The following is a 27941-nucleotide window of genomic DNA, read 5'->3' on the forward strand; positions in this document are numbered from 1 at the left end:
TGGTTCATCAAACTACAATGCAACATCACACATTCTCAAATTCCAATCAATTGTTTCATCAAACTATAATCCAGCATCACACATTTTCAAATCTCGATCAATTGCTTCATCAAACTTCAATCTAACGTCACACACACATTCTCAAGATCCGAACAATGTTTCATCAAACTTCAATCTAGTTGTCACACATTTTCAAAGTCCGACCAATTGCTTCATCAAACTCCAGTCCAACGTCACACATTTTCATAGTCTGAAGGGGTCTGGAACCTAGGTCACACATTCTCATGATCCGAACAATGTTTCATCAAACTTCAATCTAGTTGTCTAACATTTTCAAAGTCCGACCAATTGCTTCATCAAACTCCAACCCAACGTCACACATTTTCATAGTCTGAAGGGGCCTGGAACCTAGGTCACACATTCTCAAGATCCGAACAATGTTTCATCAAACTTCAATCTAGTTGTCTAACATTTTCAAAGTCCGACCAATTGCTTCATCAAACTCCAATCCAACGTCACACATTTTCATGGTCTGAAGGGGTTTGGAACCTAGGTCACACATTCTCAAGATCCGAACAATGTTTCATCAAACTTCAATCTAGTTGTCTAACATTTTCAAAGTCCGACCAATTGCTTCATCAAACTCCAATCCAACGTCACACATTCTCATAGTCTGAAGGGTCACACATTCTCATAGTCTGAAGGGGTCTGAAACCTAGATCCCATAGTATGAGTCTAGTACTTCCCTTTTTAACCTAAAAGCACTCTCATCATGCATGAAAAGTAAGAAACTCTGAAAATTACAAAACTTTTAAACTTCCAACTCAGGTATATATGGAGAAGAAGTTGTAAATCTATAGAAAAAATACACTAGCAAACGTGTTTCTTATTAACCCTCTAATGTTACAGTCAACACCATCTTTGGCAAAACTATAGATCTGCCAAATGCCACAAACCGGTGGAAAATTTTCCAGCCAGTCTCCGAGTATAAATACAACGAAGAAAAAGAGTGTTTTCTCTACTTCTAAAGGATAAAAATCAGTAGAGCAGTTGAATTTGCTCATTCCGAGCCAACCTAAAATAGCCTAGAGCGAGTGATGTATCCCATCATTTATGAGAAAACAACACCCATCTTCTTAGCAAATTCATCTTCATCATCATCCTCATCCAGGTATTCTTCACCAGCGTCAATATTCTCACCTTCGTCTAAATTGTAATCTTCACCATCAACCTGCTCATAATCATAGTCTCCATCTCTTTGATCATGACCTTCAGCTTCAGGGTCTTGATCGTCTGCTTCTTCCATAATCATCCCTTCTTCAGCTTCAAGTTCATTTGCAACATGGTGAGCAGGAGATTTATGATCAGCTAATACACCAGATGGAGGATCAGACTCTTCCTTTTGCTCAAAGTCAGTATTGTTCCTGGAGATGGAGGACGTCACCACTGGCAGAGCGTGGTCGTTTCTTTCATGTTGATGATCTTCACTCTTATCAGATGTCATGCCTGTTTTACTGTTTCTTTTTCTCTTCAAGATCTCTTGCAGAGGCATTGGTCCATCAAATGATATATTATCTCCTCCTGTTTGCTGATAGTCATCACGCTTTTGGAACTTACGCTTCCCTAGGGCCTGTTGCTCGTCAATATTTTGTTCATTGGTCTCAGCAGTTTTCCGACCTTTAAGTTCAGCAAGACTTCTTGGACCAGAAAAATTTGAATCATTCTCGCTTACATCTCTTCTTATACGTGGACCACTGTTATTTCTTCCAGAATCATTGAGATCCTCTTGCACTCTTCCCTTAATTCTATCGCGAAGCCTTCCCTGTTGAGAGAAAAGCTGTGGCCTTTCTGAAGATAACCTGCCACGGTCCCTAGCCCTATCCAGCCGCATGTCTGTCCCATTAGTTGGAGAGGGTGATCTACTTGGTAGCTTTATTCTTCCTCGAAGACGACTAGCAAGGGAACTATCATGTGAAGGTACATAGGGTCGATCCCTCCTGGAACTTCGGTAGCCTCGATCCTCAACATGCTTTTCACTTGCATAGTCCTGACTAATGACTGACCTCAAACCATTAACTCTGTTATGCTTTGATAAACGATGCCTCAGATCAGACTCTCGAACATCTTCAGGGCTGTGAGCTCTACCATAGCGTCTCCTTTCAAGATGGGCGGATTCCCCTTGTACTCTCTCAGAAGAAGTTCTATGCTGCACCCTACCAGATCGACCCGGAAGCCTGTCGTGAGAGTCGTGCCCATAGCCATCATGGTACATATCTTGGTCCACATCTGCAACTGAAGTATAATCAGCAGAGCGAACAATATCATATTCATTCCTTCCCCCATTTCTGCCATATCGACCTTCACCATGATAAAAATCAGTACCTCTGAGCTCATCATCCACAAGAACATCAAAACCAGGTGAAAGCTCCCTTGAAATCTCATCATCTTTGTTCTGAAAGTTACTGTGATCATCAAACCTAGCAGACTGTTGCACTCTGTTGGATCTACCGACAGGATTCCCATTTGGAGGCGGCACACTTTTTGGTTTGTGCCTGTTATGCGCAACATCAATGACAGGAGTGGATGGCAGCACATTCCCATTAAAGACAGCATTATTCTTGGGCAAAGGAGTTTTCAGTTTCTCAACTGGTTGTGCTTGTACAGATAATTCACCAGACTTCCAAATATTTGTTTGAAAAAATGTTTTCTCTTGCACACACTTTTCAAGCCCACCAAATGCCTTAAAATTGGTTTTCTCAGTAGATGCAGATGCAGTAGATACAGGATGTGGAGGAGCTTTGTTAGACCCAAACAATGGTGCATGGAAGAATGGACACCTATCACCTTTTAAACAAAACCCTTGCTGGAAGAAAATACATGGTACACCTTGCTTGCTAGAACCATATGGAACATTCGGCGTAGGTGCAACAGATGCCACTGGTGGTGCAGAAGATCCTTTAGGAGTTGTAACTTGAGCTCCCAAAAGTCCATCAAGAGGCTGCAAAAGTAGAAGATTATTAACTATCATGTCAATAATTAGTTTACAGACACAGAGCACTCCTGGTTCGCTAGTAAAAGAAAATAAGTAAGTTCACATCACGACAAGGAACCCTTGGTACTATAGCACATAGATGATAAGATTGTGTAGTATGTTAGTGAAGAATGACTCACAGGATGCCGGAATGCGCATTTTGGGTTTAAGCAGCTTCCGTTCAACCAGTAATAGCAGTCTCGAGGATTAAGCCGAGCAACGTCACTATGACGGTACTCACACTCGCTTCCCTGTGGACAAAATAAAAATAACTAGAGCGTCGGTAAATACTATAGAACAAAGACGAGGATTGAATCATCTAGAACATTATCCCTATTACGACGAAGCCAATCACGTTTGTATTCATTCACACACAGAGAAATTGATAACGTAAAAGCATGATGCCAACTGGTTTTGTAACATTTGTCATTTCCTCTTTGCTTACAAAAGACAAATAAATTCAGTTACTGCCATATTACTGTCTCACATGATCCGACCAAAGCAAACGACAATTCAGATGCAAAAACGACTAATGTAATTGCTAATAATTATACACGGACAGTCATTCAGCTGCACACTTATTCTCCACATCCTAGTAACTGACTTTATACTTGCTCCGAGATTACTCTCAGTCCAGTATGTATCACAAAATCATCATATAAGTCAAAAAAATAAAATCTTGATACACATTTCAAATCAAAAAAACAAATCAACAAGCTACAAGAGTGGATGTATCAAAACAAAAAATAGCAAGAACCTAACCGTTCCCAAGAACGACAAAAACACAGGGGCAACAAACAACAACATGCTGTAACTTGAAGACTTCTAGATAAGTTAAAACTTCTAGATAGGGCAATGGCTTCTCACATAGACAATCGCGAGTAATTCATTTACAATCCGACAAAAAAAAAGATACTTCCTTTAATCTGATAACACAAGCAACAAAAAAGGAACAAGAAATTCAGAATCAAGCATCGGACAGACGCTATCCAATCACCAAATGAAAAACCCCAGCTTCCATATCACTAGTGTTCACCCATAGCTAAAAACATAAGTAGATCAAGTTCCAAAAAACACAAAGAAATCACCTTGGATTAGAAAGCAAAAAATGGCCACCCATTTAAACACAGATCTTCAACTAATTCATCCATACAACAATCTTTTCAAATCAAATCAACAACTACAAAAGTACAACTACATCTCAATCCCAAACTAGTTAAGATCAGCTATACCAAACCTTTTATATCAATTCCACTGCCCATCTCTTAAAAGATTAAATATTGGATCCCAAAAACCAAGAAATCCTCTAAATCTTGCTAATTAACATACAAACCTCTACACAAACTAATAAAAATCAAATCTTAATCCCAATTAATCTCTAAATCTCACACTATAAGGAGCACTACAATCATAATCTCAACGAATTGATAATCATTTACAAATCAAATTAAACCCAAAAAAGAAAATGAAATAGAGTTGAACCTTCTTGCATGTAAGAGGAGAAGCTAGAAAGTAGACACAATCAGTGTTTCTCTTGAGAGCTTCTTCTTCAGCTGAAGGCGCCACCGCCGGCGTAGAAGAAGGTGGCGGCTGAATTTGCAGCTTCTGCGGCGGTGTAGGACCCACCATGATTGTTGTTAACCCTAACAAACAGATCCTAGAAGAAACTTTTGAGAGTGGATCTAGGGTTTTCAAGCATATACAAGAATGATACAATTATGAGCAAATTTGAGCTATAATTGATTCAGGTTAGCTTTTGTAGAGAGAAGTACCCTAGGGGGTGGGGTGGGGTGGGGGTGGGGGTGGGGGTGGGGTGGAAGCTATTGAGAAAACAAGGTGCTTGGAGAGAGAGAGAAGGAGAAAGAGATGAGGCTTTTGGTGAAGAGGGGCTTTTTATTTTATTTTGTATTATTTTGGGGTGTTTTGAGCATTTATTTTATTGAAAAAATAATAATCCTATTTTTGTAAAATGAGAATTTTAGGAAATTTAAATGAATTTTATTATTGATTCGTGCCAGAAAGTTAGACATTTAGAGAAGGGTAACGCGATTCCTAACAAGGATAACTATGTACTAAGGGAAACTCAAACTCGGATCAAGGATGAATGATTACTTACCACTCAATCACAATCGTTGTTGGTTTCTTGAATTTTTATGAATACATCAAAATGTGTATGTTTGCGATTTTCCAGTGATATTTACGATCAAGTAGATAATTTATAAGTAGTTTAAGCGAACTACATATGGTAATACATGACATCTATGTGCAATATGACTTTCTGTATTACGGGTCAATCCTACTCTACTAGCGCTAATAGGCAGCATAGGGGAAGAAGCGCTACACCTAGGAATCAACAACACGAAAACTTTGTTCTAAGTCAGTCCTTTTCTTAGCGGACTTGGGACTAAAAGAATGGTTGGGACAACAAACATCCATCTCGTTCGTCCTTTAGATATCCGTATAACCATCGAAGGCTATTGAAGTGACTAATTCCTGGAAATTAGGAGGCGTTAAAAACAAAAAAATTGTGATGATCATGACGATTCACGTCAATTGACTTATATTGCATTTAGAATTTATATGTTTTATTGAAGAACAATAATTGTCTTTTTTTTAAAATTATTATTATTTTATAATATGTTATCAATAGAGAACTTGTAATATTTTCTTTTAAAATGATGTTAAAGTATAATTATTAATATTCTTTTAATATTGTTAAAGATGATAATATAATTATATTTATTGTTCAATGTATGTTTAAAATTCAAAGATCGCTTTAAAATTTGTTCATGTCAATCAAAGTAAATTTTTTAATCTTTGATTACACTTCGATAAAAATTGAAGAAAGAAATTTGATAATTGCAATACATCACCACTATACATTCGTTCTATTCAAAGTACTAAAAAGTATATAAAAATTTATATAATTAAAGAAAAAATTATTTGGCTGTTCAAATGTTATAGCACCATTATTTTTGTCAAAAAAGAGTAATAGAAATTTATATCCCCTTTTTAAATCATTTTCATTTTAGGACTGTAAAAAATAGTCAACTTTTTATTTCCTCTTAATCATATTCACCTTTCAAAGTTACTGATTTGTTCGTTTTTACTCGTCACTTATTTTATAAATAATTTTTTTTTTATTCATCACTTTTGATATATCAAAAAAGAATAAATTTTTTTCTTTTGTTTAACCCTTGACATTAAATACTTATTTTCCAAAATTATTTTCTAATACATAATTTTAATAGGGAATAGTTATATTATTAATTATTTTTTAATGATATATCGAAGCAAAATGTGACAGATAAAAATGAACGAGATTCTTTTACCTTTGAATCAGAGCCTAAAAAGGGAAACACTAGTGCAATTGGTTAGAATTTTGTAACAAGACTCATTTAATTTTGCTCAATTTGTCTATTTTGAGAAATAAAAATATAAACCACATTAAAGATCCATCAAATGAGCATTTTATTTCTCTAACCAATCAGATACTATTAGAAATAGTTGTTATATGTTGACTTTTAGTATATTATTTTGTTTGTAATTTTTACTATCCGACTTTTTTTTTCTGTTTTATATCCTGAATCGAATATTTTTCGAAAATAATTATTTTACCTTATCTTTGTGTATACTCTATTCTTGATATACTCCGACTAAGTAAAACTACAGTAGATATATTATTGTTGTACAATTCACAAAGAACATTCCCTTTTGAGATGCCTCATTTTTTCAACAAAATGTTATATTCAAGAGAATTATGGTGCAACTGTATGCACAACCATAATTGCTATGTTTGACTAATTTGGAGTAATCTTTTAAGTGCTTCAAAATCACAAACCAAGGTTAATTTGTTTAATTAAAAAAATGAAAAATTTATATCTATGTCTCATCTTAAAAGGAATAAGAATGCATAACAAGACCCCTGAATGGTCCTGCAGTGCGCGCTCCAATGCAGGCTTAGAACACCGGTGGGATGGGAAAACCCAAAAAGAATGCATTACAAGTAACCACTATCCATGCAAATACTAATTTCAAAGTTTCATCTAGAGAACATCTCTCTCCACATTGTTTGACGACAGGGAGGACGAAGAGTGGGGGCTTTGTGTAAATAAGAAAACTTTTGCCTTAAAATATAGATCAAAAGGGAAAGTAAGACACTTAAATTGGGACAGATGGATTACGTATTTACAAAGTAATGTACAGTTCACATTGGGAGACTTGATGAGTTTTATACATCATATTCCTAACCTTTTTGTACCACATTCTGAGCAGAACTTGGAGGTTTCTCTCAAGTAGGGAGTACCACATTCATCGCAGAACTTCGCAGGACTTGTAGGCTACATTATCAATGTCCTGTGAAGTCAGTATCTTTAGAAAAAATAATCTTGGAAAATGTAAACATAAAAAGATCTCTCACCATTATATGCATGCGTCCTCCTACATGGCCTAATTGTTGTAAGCAAGCCATGTGTGGAGAATTGGTTAGCGACTGCTGAGCATGAACAACTTCGGGCAAGTGAGACTGAGGGCCACATTGTTGATTGTGAGAGAAATGAGCTATATGTTGACTTTGGTTGATATGGTGCTGGTGGTGACTCTGCTGAAGGGGATGAAATTGAGCCTGATGGACCAGAGGTTGCATTTGCTGCTTGGAGGTAGTCTGCTGACTATCCTGTCGCAGAAACATAGTTGAACAAAATGATTATGAGTCAACAAATACAGCTGTATAAACATCTGCATTGTCGTAAAGATAGATCAAAACATCCGAAGAAACATCTCGTGCAGCATTAAGCCCAACAGGCAAAAAAAACACTTTAGTATGCACTAAAATCTGTTTTAGTATCAAGTACCTCATAAGCCATAACTACTGCAAAAGCATTCCCAAGTTCCGACGAGAAAAATTTGTAGCCAATTTATCCACCGGGGTTAACTTCTCAAGTCCTCTATAAACCTTAACAGGAAGTTGGCTTTCCTATTGAGTCTAGTCCATTTGAACCTAGACGGACAAGATTGGTAGTCCTTCAACCTGTTAGGTCTAAGATGACTAAACATGTTTCAGCGCAGAAAACTACTACTGCTAATTCTATGTAGTTTCTAGGAAAAGGATGTTAAACTATCCAGGTGAAGGATGCTTAGAAACAGTACAAAGTTTCTTGGTGAGTTATTTGCTTATTTTTATCAGAAGCTTATGGCAATTTAGAGAACAAAATAAGCAATACAGAAAGCCGTTAAGGTTTTTCATAAATTGCCGAAAGTAACTCACTACTAATACTTATCGCAGAATGTCTAAGTAAATCTCCTTGTCCAATAACTGATTGAACAGATTGATTCATAAATTTCCAAAAGTATTAATGGAATGCGCACAGATAATGTGATGCATCTTAGATGGCTATAAATTTCTGGTTGCTATTTCCAGCAAGGTCCTTTTGCTGTTTCTCCTTAACTATTCTCTGATATATATAGTAAACTGTTGTATGCTTGTTCTAGTTTATCAGATGAACAAAGAACAATTAAGACGTTGAAAAAGAGAAAATACTTACTTCACTAACAGAGCGGTAGCTTTGACCTGCAGCTAATGAAGACGCGTTGTCCGTGCTGGTGAATGCCTGATAGACATGAGCAGAAAAAAATACTAATCAATTTTCCAAACAAATGAATTGGAAAAAAGATGCATAATTACATATGACGACTAAAACATCATTAAAACTTACTGAAAAACCAGTGATGTTGGAAATTGAGTTTGACGCACGTCTATACTTGTGTCTTGGAGCATAGAATTTGTAGTCTCTGGGGGATACAGTGACTTCATTTCGGCCAGTCATTCTTCTGAACCTAAATAAACAGGAGTATGGATCAATAAGAAATGCTGATATTTTATGAATTAAGATACTGACTGGAACCATTTTTCTTTGTTTTACAAGAAGCTGTAATTTTGTTTTAAGACAATGAAGAATACACAGTGCAAGGATAAAAGTGTCCTTAACTGACAAAAAGGAAGATAACAAAGTCTGATTAAAGATGATTAACTTCTAGATTATATCTTATTCCCTTATTGTCTTCAAGGTCCACAATTAAGTACCTGTTCAGAAAGCAACCTTAGAATCGGAGTTCCCTATGATCATGTTAACGGCCCCGGCCAGTCGCTACTCGGTAGAGATAAATCCAGCCACAGGCCTGACTGGATATCATTTGACCACAAACAGGTGTAATTGGGTGTGTTACAAAATTTTTTGGAGTGTTAGCATAGGATTGGGTGTAATTGAGGGAGAAACAATTACACTCTCCAATACTTGGGGGAGAAGAGAGATTGTTGGTTATTGTATGGTATATTTACAAGGTAATTATTCAAAGTTTATTTTACTTTTATTTTTCAATAATACTATTCCTTTAAACTCTTTTTCTTCTATTTCTTTTCTTTTCATTTTCCAATGTTCCATATTCGCTGCTTATGGTGCTTCTAGGTAACTTTGCAATTTCTCATATTTTGCTCCTTCCTTTTCTCTCTACTTTGCTTTGTTTTTCTTAGTTGTGGACTCGTGGTATTACATTTATTTATGAGTTGTTATATTTAAAATGTATAGGACAATATGCCTTTTTAATACCTACCAATCCATAATTATATAATACAATGTTCAAAGAAATATGTGCTCTTTAACTACTTACTAAAAAATATACTTCATCCGTCTCATTTTATGTGACAGTGTTTTATTGGGCATAGAGTTCAAAGAATTAAAGAAGACTTATGACATCTAAGTGAAGCAACATATATCTAAGAAGTCCAGTGTTATCAAAAGCGAAAGCGCTAAAAAGCTCCAAGGTTCATGAGGGATTTAAGCACAAACCGCAAATAAAGTGTGGGCTTTATTGAGAAAAGGCACAAAATGGAATAATACAAGCATGAATAACAAGTATATAGACAAAGAAATTGACTATTTTTACAATAAAGTGAAATATCAATGATTTAGCGCCTCTTTAAGAAATGTTCATTCACAAGGAAAAATATGTCCTAGAGCCTTGATGACGACACTGAAGCGCACATTAAGCGACACAAAACAAAGAACGCGTTTTCAGCCTCGTTTCAGGGCTTAACGCGCACCTTTGACAACACTGCGAAGTACCAGAAGTATACTATTCAGTGAGTGGTGGTGAAAGCTCCAGATGTCTTTTCAGTCTAAATGAGTGGTGGTGAGGGTCCCAATAAGTCAATTCATTAGGGGTAAAATGGGGATACTAAGATCAAATAATTTTCAAAAAGACAAAGATGTCATTCTTCTTGGGACATACTAAAAACAAGAATCATATAAACTGGAACTAAGGGAGTAGCATCTAATATACTTAGATGCACATTTCTCACACATTAAAATAAAATTTGTTTACCTGTTCATCTGAGAAAAAAATCATTAATTTTTTGATAATAAACTGTCAATGAAAATTTCAAAAATATCTTACTATGTAATTACACTTGTGCAACCAGACATGATGCTAGGAATTTTGCCACAATTACCTAAATGACAAACAAACAGGTCTTTGTAATTACTAGGCTACACGGTGGTTTTCAAACACACAGCAAGTCAATGTGGAATGTAGAAAAATGCATCCATTATCTCATGCCAACAGAAGTACTAGCAAAAGAAGCTGCTCCAATATCCGCACTTCAACCAATAAAAATTGCTCTCCCACAGTGATATATGATGCTTAACTGAGACCGAGATATAGAGAGGGACAGAATTCTAGGTAAATAAAAATAAATCAAACCTCAATATTTAAGATGGAGAGTTTGACATACCATTCTGCATCATCAATACATAAGCTAGTTGGTTTTTCCACAATGGCCAAACCATTAACCACGACAAACCGGACACGCTTCTCCTCTTGTATCACTAATTCAGGAAACCTTGCCCTTGTTTCAAAAGAAGTAGCCAACTCCCGCCTTTTAAATATGCAAGGTCCTGTATATTAATATCAGCAAAGTAAGAAGCTAACCGTGAAAATGGAAGGCCAATAACAGGAATCATGCAGTTCAGCATATCCTTGATGTTGAGGAATACAACATTACTAATTTCAAAAAATAAAAATAAAAAGGAGAAGACAATTACAGGAAACAACATTTTCTTTATTTCATCCTTGTCAGGGAATAATGATATATATGCAGCTAAAAAAAGGGGAAAACAATGAGTAAATGCATAAACTAAAAGTTGATGGGCTAAACTAGATGCTTCCGGTGATCCAAGATTCTTCACAGCTTCAAGTTTCTACATAGATAAAAAGAATCTACTTCTGATTTCCTCTCCTATTCATCTTTTTTTTAACCTTTCTATCCTCTCCATCTTCACATGGATGAAGGGAAGCAAGATTTAGAAAAGCAACAACGTAAGCATACACTAGCATAAAATTTGAAGCTGACACATACAACAATAAAATTAGTCTTCCTCTTCCCGATCCCAATGAAAAATCATATACATTACAGCAAGATAGATTAAATGAAAGAAGACCACGAATGACTTGCAAGAGTCGAAATGAAATTTTGGAGCCTTATATGTCATACCTTTCCTAGGAAACTTTTTCGCAAGCTTTCTGTATAAACCACCAGCTGCTTCAAGGGCCACACCGATGGTTTTTTCACGCATTCCATTCAAAGAAGAGAGCCTTACATTCACTTCATTAACCAATGTTTCATACATGTTAGCCACGTACATCAAGGGCAAAACATATGTAGCATCACCTTCATAATGGATTTCTCTCGACTTCCGCTTGCTCATTTTATCTTGTGAAGATTGAGCAGCAAAGTCTGCCTCTGAATCTACTACATCAACTACATGTGGCCTTATGAAATGATCAACAATAATGTCTAAAAATCTTGTCCTTGCCGTTTCAATTGGCGAAATATCTGGTCCATGAAAAATAGCATTAACAAATCTAAAAATAAAGGTCATCTAGTTGCTTTAATACATTTAAGATCAAGTATAAAATGAAATTTCCAGTTACCATCAATAGTAACAATATTGTAGGAACCCGTTGAAGATCCACTATTTTCAATGCTAGTACGATCTTCCTCCACCACTATACCATGAAGTGGTAATGAGTTTCTGAAGGTCTCATGAAGGCAATCCTGAAAAAGTACCAATTCATTCAGAGTTCATGAATAATTTGAGCACATTACACTCACTGGTGTAGGCTTCACAGTCAAAACGCCAGTTTCTAACATCAGAAAAAAAGTTGTCTAACTAGCAGAGAAGCTTTGCTTACTCCCTAAACAAGTTCCCCAGTTTGGCACAACAAAACAGAACGTCAATGCCATTAAAAACAAAAGGACGGCCATAAAATCACATGGAATGAACTTACCTCGAAAGACCTAAAATATCAAGAATCCATGCCGACTTAAGGAAAACTGGGAACAATGGAAGAAAAAGATCCATGCATGTGTAACAATTAGTTGGGATTAAGGTTAAATCATGTCAGGCATGCTTATTTCAGATCCAATCATCACTAGGTGCCATTAATCTTGCTATATATCTGTAAGCCAGTGGAAAATGGACAGCAGTAAATTACTGAATATCAGATAATAATGGTTCTAACAGACATGTGCAAAGTGAGGATTCACACCGTCAATGCTAACTAGCTTAGGGTTGGGTCATAGTTGTTATTGTTGTTTGTCAAATTAATAAACCAGAAAGGTATAATTGGTATAACAAGATACGCTGAGCCTCACCAAATAGAAGAATAGCAAGCTGGAAGACTGTATTAGTTGTAGAGAATTTGGCATAATGCATAAATAGACGCTCAAACTTAATCTCAGCTGGCAAGTAAGCACTTCAAGCTTGAGAATGCACATGTAGACACCTCAACTTGATCTCAACTAGTAACTAAACACTCCAACTTGTCCTCATTATGTCTCATGGATACCAAACACTAACATGACAAATGATAAATTTTTGGCATTATAAACGAACACAACAATCAAACTTGGCCGCAATCTAGCAACTAAGCATTTCAACTTTGAGAGTGCGCATCTAGATAGCTCAATTTGATCTCAACTAGCAACTAAACACTACAACTCATCATCCCCACGATATCTCGTGGACACCCTTTACTGAGCTGGCAAATAAATTTTGGAAGTGTGTAAATGATCATTTTGTAAGTTGAAGTGTTCAACTAACCGACACAATGAAGGCGAGTTGATGTGCCTAGATACAGCAATGTCTTATGTGTAAATTATTTTCTGGAAATTGAAAATCAAAAGGGTTCACTCACAACAGCTGTTGACTCTTCGCCATTATCCATGCTATCCTCAGTAACATCACCTCCTCCACGATCAACATCATCACCACCAGCACCTCCACCACCAATACCCTCCGCATTGAGATCATGCAACGAAGTCTCTATATAAGAATCCGCCGCCGACCTCATATCGTAGTGCTGAACCGGAACCCTAGTTCCCATCTTCCCTATCAAACTCACCACTCTACAAGCAACTATTATAGCTCCCCCTAACGAAATCAAAGCATTCAGTAACAGAATTTGCGTGAAATTGAACGGATAAATAATGAGTAACTGAGCCAGCTACCTCCACCGCCGTCCCGGTGCCGGTGCCGGAGGTGAATTTGAACATTAATTTCGAATTACGGTTGTACTAACCTCCACAAAAAGCCGAGGCTGAATCTGGTCTTCGAAGCAGTTTCCGAACCTAAATTCCGACGTTTTCCTTGTCAGTATCCGAACCAAAGCCGGCAGGTCAATGTATTGAGTATTAGCGGGGTGCGGGGGGTGGGGGGTGGGGTTCTATCTTTGGTAAAGTTATATACTAATATTATAAACTAGGTAAATTACCCATGCTTCGCACGGGATTGAACATTTTATTAAACTTACATATGATTATTCGGTAATATGACCTACAGTAATTGATTAAGTTTCATGGAAAATGAGGAATGAAAAAGGTTCATTACAAGTTTAATTAATGTATTTCAAATTGATTCCTCTATAGCAAAAAATAAAAACTACAATAGTGGCAGAAATAAAAGTTTTGTTTACTAAAAAACCAAATGTAATAAATTCAACCATTTCAACAACGTTATGAGTTGTGGAATTAAAGGTGCAAGAGAAGTAATATTACATTGCAATCGTAATCAATTTTCTTTTTTTATACGAAGAAACCTATAGAAAGGGACAAAAGAAAAGATCAATTTTCAATCATCTTCTATGTAACTTTTAACAAAGTTAAAAGAAAAATGTCACCACAATAGCAAAAAGAGTTGTAAGACTTACATGAATCACTACGACTGATAGTAAAGATTAAGCTCCATGAAATAGGAGGATGAAAACTTCTAGGACTGAAACAAACTTCATAAGAAGCTTAATCAATGTAATTGAATTCAACTATCCAATGGAAAAAATCTTCAAATTATAGTGGCATCAAATCCCTCTATTTATAAATAAGAGAGGGTAGTGTCAATAAATATTTATTGTGCCTTATCGGAAAGGTCACAACTTTTTGGAAAAATTGCAACCATTTGGAAAGGTCACAACCTCTCGTAAAAGTCACAATTTTCATAAAAGTCGCAACTCTTCATAAAAGTCACAACTTTTCAGAAAAGTTACAACTTTTGATATAAAAGTTGCAACTCTTCATAAAAGTTGCAACTCTTCATAGCAGCCGTAACTATTCATAAAATTCACAACTTTTCATAAAAGTCACAACATTTCATAAAAGTCACATATCTTCATTAAAATTGCAACTCTTCATGAAAGTCACAATTTTTCTTTAAAGGGGAAGACTAGTTTTGGAAATAAATAAATTTAAAAGGGAATTCTAATTTGTGATGGTGCCACCTAGGCGGGCTTAATATTTTCTTTTATATTTATATATGATTTTTAACTGAAGTGAAATATATAAATATAATGAAAAAAATTATAATAGTAAAAAAAATCATATCGAAATAATAGTAACAACGAATAGTATGATAAGTTAATAGTAACAACGAATAGTATAATAAGCGATAACTGAGGCAAATAAAACATAAGATAATAATTAGATTGAAAAATAAGATAATAGGAGAATAATGACAATAATACTAATAAGAAAAATTAGACAATGATTAATTACCTATTAACTTTTTACTATCATTTTCAATTTTCGTATACTTATATGTAAGATTTTTTTCCTCGATAAGTTGCATATGTGTCATTTCGTGCCTAATCATCTCTCACCGATACTTATCTCTACATCTCCTAGGATCCATCATAGACAACATCTCACATATTTGTTTGTCTCATCTTCGTGTGACGCCTCACCTTAAGATTAGAAGTCTCACATCGGCAATACACATGAGAGATGTTGAGTATTTACGTAAGCATGTCTCACCAACTAGTTACGCGCTTTAAAATCGTGACGGCCTAGTCCCAGAGCGAACAATATCCTTAGAACATAGAATTTAGAAACGATTTCAATGAAGAATATAGAACCCTTTTTTCTCATTTCCATTTCCTTAGAACGATTTAACAAAATACATAAGTTCTAAGGGAAAGGGATTCTATATTCTCCGGTGAAATCATTTTTAAATTCTAAGGGAAATAGAGAAAATTGGAGAAAATTAAGGATAAGTTTATTTTCTACGTGGCATGAGTGGAACTCTATTGGCTTATGTGACATGCCATGTGGTATCCACATGGAATCCAAGTGGCGTTTAACAGAATCTTGTTAATGAGAAGAGTATTTTTGACCCTACAATTTGAGGGGAAGGGTATATTTGAGCCGAAATATAATTCAAAGGTATATTCAAGCTATTTCGAATAGTTCAACTTTGACCTTTTTTCATTTGTTAAAACTCAAATGACATGTATATATGTAGCACTTCTTTTAAAGAGTTTTTTTTTTTTATAACAAAATTGTATTATGATGGTGAACTCTTTTTTTAATTTTTTGTGTATGATATTATATTTATATTCTTTCAAACAATAAAATCTACTATATATAAAGTTTTTTTTTAAAAAAAAAGAACTCTCAACAAATGATATTGTTATTTTTTCTTTTATATAAAATTTAATTTGACTATACTTTGATCATCTCAAGTGCTCCTCCACTTTACTTGATTTTCAATTTTTCTCAAGACAAAATAAAACTATGTGGCTGAAATCCACATTGATAAGTCTAAAGTCCATTACCACACACCTGTCAAACGATAAGTGGTCAATACAAGCCACATGCATGGCAGAATCTTGAACTGATAATGTTTTTACAATTTCCCCCACATCTTAAACTACATACATAATTTGTAATAATAATGCAAAATACACAAAAACTTCAACTCATTTCTCATTTTTCTTCTTTATCAATGGCTATTGCCACTTCTTCAGATTGGTCATTTCCTCCTTGTATTAACTGTAAAAACAGAATCTTGAAACCAAAATTTTGCTATTCTTGTAAAACTTTGCCTTTTCTTTCAAACATTTTCTTGAACTCAACAACAACTCTAGTTGCAAAGTCCTCTAGTAGTTGTTCTTCTCCTGTTTTAGATGAAAAAAAAAGCCAAAAAACACCTTCCAAGAGTTCTCAAGTTATAGAATTATTAGACTTGGAACAAATTCAAGATTTTAGTAGTACAACAAATGGTACTACTAGTCTGCCAGATTCTAAAGATTTGAATGGTGTAATTTGCAGTTTACTTAAAGATACTCAAACTCAAGAAATTGGATATGATTACTATGAGAAAGCAAAGGGGGAAAAGGATTTTAGACCTGAGAAATCAACACTGAAGCTTCTAATCAGGTATTTAGTGAATTCAAGCAAATGGGGTTCAGTTTTTTCATTGTCTAAAGACTTGAGAACTTTGAAAGTGTTGCCTGATAGTTCTACATGTTGTAGATTGATAAGTAGTTGTATGAAATCAAGAAAGTTCAAGATTGTAAATAGTTTTCTTGAATTGTTTATAGTAGTTGATCAAGAAATCTCTGTTTTGGCTTTTGATTCTGCTATGAGAGGTTATAACAAGTTGCATATGTATAGCAGTACTGTTGTGTTGTATGAGAAAATGAAATCTGCAAGGCTTGTATTAGACCCTGGATGTTATTGCAGTATCATGGAAGCACATTCTAAAATGGGGAATTCTGATAAAGTTGTGTCGTTTTTCGAAGAATTTGAGAGCAAGAGAGTGGAGTCAACAACACCTCAGTATGTTCAAGTTTACAAGTGTCTTTGTGAGTCGTTAGGGAAATCTGGTCGCGCTTATGAGGCTTTGGAGTACTTTAGAGACATGACTAAGAAGGGGATTCAAGAGGATCATTCATTTTACTCCATAGTTATATGTGGATTCGCGAGCATTCGTGATGTGAAAATGGCTGAGGAGCTTTTAGAAGAAGCTGAAGGGAAGAAAATGCTGAGGGATCCAGCACTGTTCTTGAAACTGGTGCTGATGTATATTGAAGAGGGGTGTATGGAGAAGACACTTGATGTTGTTGCAACGATGACTCGGGTGAAAATTCGAGTCTCTGACTGCATATTCTGTGCAATTGTGAATGGATTTTCAAGAAAAAGAGGTCTAAGGTCTGCTGTTCAAGTGTATGAAGACCTTACTTCACAGGGCTGTGAACCAGGTCAAGTGACATATGCCTCAGTACTAAACTTGTATTGTAGGCTTGGATTGTATTCTAATGCAGAAATGGTATTTTCTGAAATGGAACAAAAGGGTTTTGACAAATGTGTTGTTGCTTATTCCAGCATGATTGCAATGTATGGCAAAACAGGAAGGCCAAAAGATGCAATGAAACTTGTCGCGATAATGAAAGAAAGAGGCTGTCAACCAAATGTCTGGGTGTACAATGCTCTTTTAGACATTCATGGAAAAGTTCTAAACTTGAGACAAGTCGAAAAAATATGGAAGGAAATGAAGAGAAGGAAGATTTTTCCAGATAGAGTAAGTTACACAAGCATTATAAGTGCATATAGCAAAGCAAGGGAGTTTGACAAGTGTTTGATATACTATCAAGAATTTACACTAAACGGTGGAAGACTCGATAGGGCAATGGCTGGGATTATGGTTGGTGTTTTCTCAAAGATGAATAGAGTTGATGAGTTGATTAGTCTTCTTCAGAATATGAAGAGAGAAGGGACTAAGTTGGATGGAAGACTTCAAAAGTCAGCTTTGAATTCTTTGAGAGATGCAGGACTGCAAATTCAAGCAAAATGGCTGCAAGAAAGCTTTGGTGCAACATGAGTTCATTTTTTTTTTCACTTTGTAGATACCAAAGTGATTTGACAGTGAGAAAACTTCATTGTGTTGGCACAAGAACTAACAGAGATATTCACTCTTTTCACCAACTGTACAATTACTTGTTGAAAAGAATGAAAAGAATTGCAATCTCATCAAGCTTTGGACAATATATACCATTGTCACCATCAAGGAGGATAATAGCAAGTAGAACTCTTGTCGAGGGTTTATCTGAAACAACCTCTCCACCTCCAAGGTAGGGGTAAGGTCTACGTATACTCTACCCTTCTCAGACCCCATTTTGTGGGATTACACTAGGTATTTTGTTGTTTTTGTACAATTCTATGTAATTTCTTGATATGTAAAGTAACTTTTAAAGTCAACCCACAAGTATCTGAGAAACAAGAATACTGTAAATCCTGCATCCATATACTGGATAGTTATTTTTTTTTTTTTTGAATGGCCTTCCATATATCCTACTGCTTTTGCTTCCAAAATGGTTTGTTGATAAGTCATATTTCTGTTTGTTTTTTTCGGGTAACCATGGTATACGGATTAGCTTGCACACACATTATACCTTGCTACCTTTCTCAAGTGCAAGTATCAAGTAACTCTATCCACTATGGCTAGGACAGATGGGGAAAAATAGACTAATTTATCATATTTTCGATGATAAATATGAGTACATTCAAGTTTTTTATAGGTCCTTTGGATTCTGTTTCACAGAGGGGCTAGAACTGATCAGGTTGTTTTCTCACAACACAGAAAAATTAGAAAAGAAAGTAAAAAGATTACTCTTTCTCTATCATCATATTCTATTCCCCACTGAAATCACTAGTATTGTCCAAATGACACCATAGATGACCAAATGAGGATGAGAACATATGTAGCATCTACATCGAGAATTCAAGTATTGTATACGTCATTAGTCCTTTCCTTTGCAGGAATTACCAGTAATAACAAACTTGCAAAATGAATATGTTTATCATAAAGAGATTTATCGTTCCTCTTGACCAAAATGAAACTGTTAAGCATTTTTCTTCAGCATGTCCATGGAAAATCCAAACATCTCGGAATCTCTCAACTTTCGAAACTGATTAAAGAAAAGCTGTCCTTGTAGAACTGACTTGATAAATTGGTCAAGGAAATTGACACTAACATAATGGAGTATGCATCATTTGCCATTGTCAACTTAGTCACCAAATATATGATATGAGAGAGCACTAGAAGTTCAAACCTTACATAATACTTGAAAGAGAGGCTAGAAAACATTGTACACAATGACCACCAGCAAGATTTTTGCATCCTCACATGAAAAATGTACAAGTAAAATTTCGACTTCTTATGATACCGTTGTGCCAGTGAGTTCAAGTTGTGCTACCGCCTCGTTGATCGCATCGATGACGTTCATTTTACCCCTACACACGACCTCGTCGATTGGAGTCCTCTCATGGCTAAAACAGCAAAACAAAATTCAGTGAAGAAGCACAAGCAGAAGAAGCAAAAATATACTTGATCTGCAAATCTAATAAATAATAATTTTTTTAAAAAAAATTGATGCACTAAAGCTCCCGCGATGTGCAAGATCCGATGAAAGGCAGACCACAAGGGTCTATTGTACACAGCCTTACAATAGACCCCTGCCGTCCAGCCCTTTACCATAACCCCATGCAAAGCAGGAGCTTCAATACACCGACTTGCCTTTTTTTGGTTATTATTATTATTATATAGATGATCTGCAAATCTATACAAGTTAAAAATACATTACCTATTTAAGGCTGAGACAGTTGCACCAGCAAGGATTAAGGTCTTCACTACCTGAAAAGCCATCATATAAATTAAGGGATGCTAGGGACTTAAAATCCAAGAGTAATGCAAAATTTACCTCGATATGTCCATTTAGACAAGCCCAATGAAGAGGTGTATTTTTCTCCACATTGGAAGCATTAACATCCTGTTACCAAGAACTAGATTAATCATGTTTCACCACTCAATGTGTAGCTAAACATATGAAAGGATAGAGAAGTCAAAGATCCACCACTTAGAACATATATTGATAGTCAGGTAGTCCTCAAATGTCCGACTCAAATTTTACAAAAAAAAAATAAAATCTTTTGCCCAATGATGAAATGCACTCAAGTGTACAACACCGTTTACTTCAGCAAGACGGATAATAACGATTATTCATTAAAGAGACTGTTAGATCATATCAAAAGTATGTAAACCAGTAGATATGTTCAGATATGTAATAATGCAAATAACTGGGGCAGTCCACTCACCGCTCCATTACGAATAAGATACTCTACAATGCCACAATGCCCATTTGCTGAAGCCATATGAAGTGCTGCAAAAATTAAATAGTCAAAGCAAGTAGTTACTTCATCATGTCATATTAGGAGCCTATTCTTTTTTATAAGGACTACATCTCATATTAGAAATTTACTAGTTCGGGCAGAATATATAATTCAAAACTTAGGACTTCAAGGTATGGCAGATAATCAACTGACCACATAAAATTCTTCATACTACTAATAAAATATTTCTTAATTTGTATGTAGTTAAAGAATTAGAACCTCAGCTACGGTAGATATTCAAATATACCAAAATCTAAGATGTGGCCTAACGCGTAATGAAGTGGAAGAAAACTAAGGATAACCGCAAAAATAAAAAAATACTACGTGATTTCTTCACATATGCCTAAGCCTTCGTAGGCAGAACGTTTTGGTGCTGGTGGAAGGTAGCAGGTACCCCGTGGGATAACCGAGATATACACAAGCTTGTCTGAATACCACTGTTATTCCGAATTAACTAAACTCAATCAACATAAAAGGTACTCAGTTTATAACAGTTGGCTTGCCTATATCAGACTTGGCATCAGAATGTAGACAATCAAAAGGGTGGGGTCTCAAAATTCAAATTTTGAACGACGGGATCAACCTGTGGTCAGAACTCAGAACTTGCTAAACCAGCTGGTCATTGGTCTTTCTGGTTTACTACAATCGAAAAAACTTGATCTCGCAAGTAGGCACTCCAGCTGCTGCACCATCGTGACTATGTTGCCATTGATTGCAGAGGGAAACAGGTTATCCTTATGAGGAAGTCCATAACTTTGGGGGAAAAACAAAATGGAAAGATGTCCATTAAATTTGTGAAATTACTGGAAGTTTTTGTGTAATAACCTTCTGAAATTCACATTTTATATACATGTAATTTAAGAATTATATAACACTACTAAATATTTGACTTCAGAAATAACTTTAATCCCCCACCCCACACCAGAGGCTTCGGTATAGTGGTAAGAGTGTAGCATGTGTTGTGTCGGTTAGGCATGTCATGGGTCTGAACCATGTAGCATACAAAACCCCGGTAATTAAGTGGAGAAGAGTTGAGGAGCAGACCCATCAGCCACCAAATTTCTAACCATGTGCCATTGGCCCTCAGGGATTTCTCAATTGTAAAAAATAAGTTTAAAATATACTAAAGGCGCATCAATGAAGACTAAATCATGAGGTGTCGTATTCAGTGAAATTTTGAGAGTTGAACAACTAATTTCATGGTTTCTCACTTTCAGTACAGTTCTACCAATATAAAAAAGAAATATGAAGTTTTTGCTACTTCCAAATGTATGTTTTAAGATGATTCTCCACGTGTATGACCAGATGATCAAAAAGAGAGTGTTTTGGCTTTATAAGATTAAAAAGTGAATTAATTCTCAAAATAAAAAAGATTGATTTAGCTTATATAGGATAAAAGTAACTCTTAAAGCTCATAACCCATACCCAAACCCCTTTCCATTTCTTATCTTCATGAAACAAGAAAATCACAACTCTTAATCTTGGTTTGGTGTTCTATATTGATGAAATAATTTGAGGGAAGTCCCACTTGGATAATGTTAGTTTGCAATTCTCTGTCTTGCTTAACTTTTTCCATTAGATGACCATAAATAGGATGTGACTTCTCAGTTTTGTTTTGTTGTTGTAACATAGTGCTATTGATTATTGAAGATACTACTATCTTGAAAAAATGAGGACTGCACCTCTGGTGCGTGCACAATATTACAAGGGCGTCCAACATCAAATAACCAAGAATCGGATGGTCTGACTATAATATCATGATAAAACAACCTTGGTAAAATGTAGTCCAGACACTGTTCAATCTTGAATATAAGGGCTCTAATATACTTAAAACCAATTCCTGAATGAAGAAACCCGATTGCACCTTTTGTTTATATAAAGATAACATTGCCGAAAGCCGGACTACGTCACCTGAAAACATGTACTATGTGTTGCCTCCAGTTATAAAGGTAACCTATATTTTTTAGAAATTGTTTGGCAATTCTACAAAGCATAAAACTTAGAAGTTGAACTTCCGTAGTAAAAAATTACACCTTCACGAAATATTGACTTGTGCTCAAATGTCAACCCACTGGGTATGTTGTTGTTGCTCAAATGTCAACCCAAAAGTTTTTCCAAATTGTAGAACAACTTTCTTCCAACAAAAACAAAAAATGAAGAAATTGCCAAGTTGATTTCCAATACCGTGATAGATTCCAGGTCTACTGGGGAAAATTACCTTCTCTAATTTTCCTACCTTATTCGTAAAGTAACTCATCATGTTCTGCCAAACCTATCAGTCTCTAAACAATCCCGCTAAAGCTTTTAAATAAGATGATCTCCCGCTTCAACACAATATGAGAGCAGGCAAAGATCATGAGTTAAAATCTCACCAACACCCAAAAATCAAAAAATTTAATTTCTCTTTTCATGTGTTTGGCCCATGAGAAGGAACCACGCCAACACATGAGAGCTTGTTGAGACATAATATATATAGGCAATTCAAAATGTTCTCTCTAACTGCTCAAGTTTTTAATTGAGATTATTGATATTCTCTGCTTGACTAGCCATCAAATGATCAACTAAGGTATATGAGAAGTATAGAGGTATGATATTCTCAGATAGGGTAGCTACCAAATCATAAAATAAGTCATTTCAAAAACTTAAACCTGTTCGTCCCTCGGAATCCTTTGAATCAAGAGAAACACCAGAAGATGCTAAGCTCATGACATCATCCAAATCATCATATCTGGCAGCCTGTTAATAGAGAACAAATGATTGAGAGATCAAGAGCATTAAGTCAAGCAAAAAGCCTATGCCACTTGGGTGCAAATTGAATGTAAAATTTTATTTACTTAAAATTAATATTCATAGAAGTTCAAAGTTAGGCCGACTTCTATATCTACTGCAGTGATTAAGTTATTTTCACTCATTCTGTAAATCAAGACTACGGTTATATCATGGTCAACATAAAACAAACACATATGCTAACTTGAGGTACCTCAAGCAAGGCTTCAATAGATTCAGACGTTGTTCCAGAAGGAGTCTGCTCCACTGTAACCTCGTCAGCTCCCATACCTGACAATTTCCAAAACAACTTTATGTGTGATTAAGAGAGCAATAGAGATAGAAAGACAGATAAAGTTTTTGTAGATGGCTTTAGCAACTGTATCGGAATTGGGGTCAAAAGTCATTTGGTTAAGTTGGATTATTGAATAACATCAATCACCTACACCTAGATTCCGAAATAGTTGGATTTATAAATTCCATTCCATTCAGGTCCATTTCATCTGTAGCCACCAGTCTACCATGGTCCCATTAGATCATTTTCTTTTCTTCTAAATACAAGTATTAGCTGGGCCAACTTGCTCGCACATCCACTTGACATCTTTTACAACTCAATTGCACAACCAATACGTAGTAGGCAATTGGAAAAATTAACATAGGTGTTTGGTACTTTGTTACAAGGATAAGAGATTACAATTTTGGATAAATGTAGGACATCTTATTCCATTATAAGTAATCCCATGATTATTTAAACAAGTGTTATTCTTTTGCCACAATCAATATAGACAACAATACCATGATTAATAATCCTGGAGATAAAACAAGAAAGTGACGTATGTCCTCCTCCAAAACTCTTTTTCCAAAGTTATTCAAGAACCCAAGACTAAAATTGAAAACAAAGTTCGTAAAACCAAAAACATGATTCAAATTATACCCGGTAAATCACATTTTCAGTTAAGTTTCAAAATAAATCATATTTTTCAGTCCAATGAACCAAAGATCTACCGCTAAAAGTAAACCCGCTAAATAATCTTGTTATTATTTAATCATTTTAATCCCCACATTGTAATCACACAAACTGTTCACAAACCAAATGACCCCTTAAGTGTCTGAATACTTCAACTCTTCAACCTCTAGTTCATCTCCTTGGGACCTTGTAAAGATGTATTATTATTACTTCTTGGACTTTTTGTCCTGATTATCGTTGTGCGGAGCCAATTTGCACTCACCTCAACTAATTCCACAGGATATCTGTCACCTCCCACCAATCAAATAACCCCTCAAGTGTTTGAATCATTCAACTCTTTAACCTAGTCTGTCTCCTTGGACCTGGTTAAGATGTATTACTATTTACTTCTTAGATTATTATTACTTTGATAATTGTGGCATCCAGTCCAGGTTATGTGCAACCTCGACTAATTCCACGAAATATCTATCGCCCGAGTAACCTCCCTCCCACCAGCAAATGGTAACAGGTTATGCACAAATGCTAAAACAGATAGAAGAAATATTCTGTCTATGCCGGAAATTGAACCTGAAACTGCTCAACCCAGTTCATTTACATGCTATGACTACTTAGAATTGATTGCTTGATATATACATAAGGAATGATTTTCGGCAGCAGATGCAACAAGGCAAAAGGAGGCACAGAAGAGAGAGAAATTACCTGATACTAAGTGTTGCAGCAAAACGGCTCGACGATACAGTGATGGAGACGGCGGTGACGGCGCGGCGGTGACGGCGACGGCGGGCGAAACTTATGAATAAGGCACAACGATGTTAACCCCTCCTTATTATGAATTAATGTGTAAATATTATACTTTTTATCCCCATTTATTATTGAACATTTCTATGATTTAAAATTTAATTTCTTTTAAATTATTTTACTTGATTCTTTTTAGGCTGCGCATAAACATCGGAAAATCGAAATACCATATCGAATCGAATTTTTTGATATTTTGATTCGGTATTCGGTATATGTTTTTGTATTTTTTGATATTTTGGTGGTTTTCAGTATGTAATTTTGTGTTATTCGGTATTTCGATTTACCGAAATATATTATATTATAATATATATTTATATTATATTAATTATTAATGTTAAATAATAAATATTATAATTTAAAATAAAAAATTAAAAAGCGAAAAACACTTTTTGATGTAACTATTTTTAGCCCGTTAAGCTGAAAAATTAAAAAAAATTTGTAAATTCTTAAAAGCCCAACTAAGCAGGCCCATTAAAAAAACTGAAATAACAAAACCAAACCGAAATAATAAAAACTGAACCAAAATAATAAAAATCGAACTGAACCGAATTATTTCGGTTCGATGTTCGGTACACATTGTACAAGAATCAAAAACCGAAAAAAATTGAAAAAAAAATCGAAACCGAACCGAATTACCAAATGCCCACCCCTAATTCTTTTAGGAAAAAAGTTATAAATAGTCTTTTAATAATAGGAGTAGATCAAAATGTTCTCTTAACTATATTTTTGTTATATTTAATTTTTTAATTATTCAAAAAATATCAATTTTTATTTTTTAATTATACACTTAATTAATAGTCAAAACATATAATTACTTAAGGAGTATATAAACAAAAAATTATTACATATAAATTGATGTCGGGTGTGCACCCCCTCCACCCCCACCCACCCCCACCCCACCCCAAACTTGGAGAAATAGAGAAAATAGATAAGCATGTGGCTTTCACGGATCTAAAACATGAATCACTTTAATTATACGTAATGTTAGACGAATCACTTGTCAACTAAGTGAATCTGCTCTATATGTGCAGAAAACAAGTTTAATTATAAAAATTAAGTAAAGTCTAGATTTGTTCTCCAGTTTGTACCTAAGGCTAGTGAAAAGCAATACATGTATCTAATGTAAACAAATATACGATATGTCAAGGAGAAATAATATATAAAATGTAGAAAAGATGTAAGTCACTTAAAAAGAAGATAAAATGATGATATGCAAACCAATATACTACTACAATACACGACAAAAAAATTTGAAACTATAGGGAATAACTCTAGCCCAATCTTTCTACCGTGCACAACAACAACACATCATAAGTATAAGGATAACTCTGGTTAAACCGTCCATTTCGATTGTGGATGATGGCTTTAAATTAACGTATTGTCGAGAGCCAAATAAAAAATGCCACACTCCGAGCTATTTTGAGACGCGGACACAACACCTAAGATCACAAGTAACTTCAAGCTAACTCTGCTAACATAATCATAAGCATACTAGAAATAATAAATTGGTGCGAAAGCTTAAAACTTGAAGTCAATCTGAATGACGGGGAATACCCATATACTAAGCTGAATAAATCAAACTGAACTCAAATACTAAACTGGAACTATACTATGTCTGAAATAAGCTTCTAAACTGACTAGAAGTGTCAAGACATGCCAAGTTAAGTCTAGCAAAAACTGAAACTAAAAGACCACTAAAAACTTAAATGTATTGTGACTATTGCCCTCGAAGGACTCACTACTGATGCTGCTGAACTGGAGATCAGAAATCAATCTAAGCGTGATTTGACTGATGAGAACCTGAACCTACATCACGAGAAGATATACTGTAAAGTATGCTTCACTACTTGAAAGGTTCTGAGCAAGCAAGATAGAGTAGAGCTGAAATAAACATGTAATTGAACAAGCATTAAAGCAGAAGTATAATCTGAACATGATATAAATATTGAATGTTAATGCTAACTAAATGCAATGACCAAATGATAACATACTGAGGTCATATACTGATTATACCAAAAATGTGGCAATGTAATAGAGCCTACTAATAACCGACAATAAAATCACGTGAGCTTAATATGAAATCCGATGTATATGCCCCATATACCCGACCAAAGGTACAAAGGCATGTTGGCGTGATCACTAAACTGATGCATGTAAAGGGGACTTACAACTTACGTGGCTCGTAGTTCTGGACTATATGGGTGACTGACCCTAGTCCAGATTGATATTATGCTACTCCAAATAGATTAAATGTTTAACAGATTAAGACTGAAATTTTATAATATACATGATAGATCAAAACTGACATGCAACTGAGAATGCAACATTATTATACTGATAACGATATATTCAAAAATTGAGGAATGTATATCTAAATGACTGAAATACCTGCCCTAGCAAGTATGTCTTGATTCAAGAACTAAAGAACAACATAGCTAAGGATCTGAAATTCACGCAAGAAACCAAGTAATAACATGATAATCTGATTTGGAACATTTAAATAACTAATTCATGAAAATCTACTGAGGTTCTAAAAACCCTAGGTCTAGATAATAGTTGGGAATCTCGAATCTACTGAATATTAGGGACCTAATGGGCGAAAGGAACCCACTAGTGAAATCCCACATGCCTGATGACGAATTCCACGAAGAAGTCTTTCAATTTCGAGGCTGAAACTGATGAAAACTTGTTGCATTCTTGAGTTAGGGTTGCTCGACCTTTTATTTCTTTCAAGCTCTGATTTTCCAAGTTTTATATGAAAGATCTGACTTAGTTAAGTTCTGGTTATGTTTCTAGGATAAAACTAATCAAAACCATATAAT

The 27941-nt window shown here is 35.2% G+C and overlaps 4 protein-coding genes across 10 annotated transcripts; 1 reads left to right on the forward strand and 3 right to left on the reverse strand.

Annotated features, from left to right (window-relative positions):
- Positions 1 to 833: 833 nt before the first annotated feature.
- Positions 834 to 4936, reverse strand: LOC101253884 (zinc finger CCCH domain-containing protein 17). The gene is made up of 3 exons (XM_004236845.5): positions 4514 to 4936; positions 3172 to 3282; positions 834 to 2998 (listed from the first exon to the last, which is right to left on the reverse strand). Exons 1-3 carry the CDS (start codon positions 4658 to 4660, stop codon positions 1112 to 1114), a joined length of 2145 nt encoding a protein of 714 aa, XP_004236893.1. The 5' UTR covers positions 4661 to 4936; the 3' UTR covers positions 834 to 1111.
- Positions 4937 to 7133: 2197 nt separating this feature from the next.
- On the reverse strand, positions 7134 to 13804 carry LOC101253580 (uncharacterized protein At2g02148). 7 transcript variants are annotated; one of them, XM_004236844.5, is made up of 9 exons: positions 13670 to 13804; positions 13286 to 13521; positions 12020 to 12143; positions 11580 to 11921; positions 10821 to 10983; positions 8746 to 8866; positions 8575 to 8640; positions 7452 to 7706; positions 7134 to 7371 (listed from the first exon to the last, which is right to left on the reverse strand). In XM_004236844.5, exons 2-9 carry the CDS (start codon positions 13472 to 13474, stop codon positions 7270 to 7272), a joined length of 1362 nt encoding a protein of 453 aa, XP_004236892.1. In that variant the 5' UTR covers positions 13475 to 13521; positions 13670 to 13804; the 3' UTR covers positions 7134 to 7269. The 7 variants fall into 7 exon arrangements, with proteins under 7 accessions (XP_004236892.1, XP_010319370.1, XP_025886356.1 ...); XM_010321068.4 differs by having other exon boundaries at positions 7452 to 7701; positions 13670 to 13803; XM_026030571.2 differs by having other exon boundaries at positions 7134 to 7387; positions 7452 to 7701; positions 13670 to 13803.
- Positions 13805 to 16362: 2558 nt separating this feature from the next.
- LOC101254893 (pentatricopeptide repeat-containing protein At5g13770, chloroplastic) lies at positions 16363 to 18240 on the forward strand. Its single transcript, XM_004237134.5, has one exon. It carries the CDS (start codon positions 16363 to 16365, stop codon positions 18238 to 18240), a length of 1878 nt encoding a protein of 625 aa, XP_004237182.3.
- Positions 18241 to 19331: 1091 nt separating this feature from the next.
- Positions 19332 to 25185, reverse strand: LOC101253275 (uncharacterized). The gene is made up of 7 exons (XM_004236843.5): positions 25021 to 25185; positions 23569 to 23645; positions 23237 to 23324; positions 20514 to 20578; positions 20120 to 20188; positions 20003 to 20052; positions 19332 to 19688 (listed from the first exon to the last, which is right to left on the reverse strand). Exons 2-7 carry the CDS (start codon positions 23641 to 23643, stop codon positions 19577 to 19579), a joined length of 459 nt encoding a protein of 152 aa, XP_004236891.1. The 5' UTR covers positions 23644 to 23645; positions 25021 to 25185; the 3' UTR covers positions 19332 to 19576.
- Positions 25186 to 27941: the final 2756 nt, after the last annotated feature.

Source organism: Solanum lycopersicum, chromosome 4 (assembly GCF_036512215.1).
Source record: "Solanum lycopersicum chromosome 4, SLM_r2.1".
Lineage (NCBI taxonomy): Eukaryota > Viridiplantae > Streptophyta > Magnoliopsida > Solanales > Solanaceae > Solanum > Solanum lycopersicum.

What these genes read in the sequence shown, in the direction of transcription:
- LOC101254893 (XM_004237134.5), top strand. Translation starts at nt 16,363, where the DNA reads ATGGCTATTGCCACTTCTTCAGATTGGTCATTTCCTCCTTGTATTAAC.
- LOC101253275 (XM_004236843.5), bottom strand. Translation starts at nt 23,643, where the DNA reads ATGGGAGCTGACGAGGTTACAGTGGAGCAGACTCCTTCTGGAACAACG. An exon ending in GGATTCCGAGGGACGAACAG is followed by an intron (nt 20,579 to 23,236) that starts GTTTAAGTTTTT and finishes TAATTTTTGCAG; the next exon opens with CACTTCATATGGCTTCAGCA. An exon ending in ACTGTCTCAGCCTTAAATAG is followed by an intron (nt 19,689 to 20,002) that starts GTAATGTATTTT and finishes TTGCTGTTTTAG; the next exon opens with CCATGAGAGGACTCCAATCG.
- LOC101253884 (XM_004236845.5), bottom strand. Translation starts at nt 4,660, where the DNA reads ATGGTGGGTCCTACACCGCCGCAGAAGCTGCAAATTCAGCCGCCACCT. An exon ending in CTCCTCTTACATGCAAGAAG is followed by an intron (nt 3,283 to 4,513) that starts GTTCAACTCTAT and finishes TTTTGTCCACAG; the next exon opens with GGAAGCGAGTGTGAGTACCG. An exon ending in AATGCGCATTCCGGCATCCT is followed by an intron (nt 2,999 to 3,171) that starts GTGAGTCATTCT and finishes CTACTTTTGCAG; the next exon opens with CCTCTTGATGGACTTTTGGG.
- LOC101253580 (XM_004236844.5), bottom strand. Translation starts at nt 13,474, where the DNA reads ATGGGAACTAGGGTTCCGGTTCAGCACTACGATATGAGGTCGGCGGCG. An exon ending in GCGAAGAGTCAACAGCTGTT is followed by an intron (nt 12,144 to 13,285) that starts GTGAGTGAACCC and finishes GTACTTTTTCAG; the next exon opens with GATTGCCTTCATGAGACCTT. An exon ending in TGTATTGATGATGCAGAATG is followed by an intron (nt 8,867 to 10,820) that starts GTATGTCAAACT and finishes CTGTTTATTTAG; the next exon opens with GTTCAGAAGAATGACTGGCC.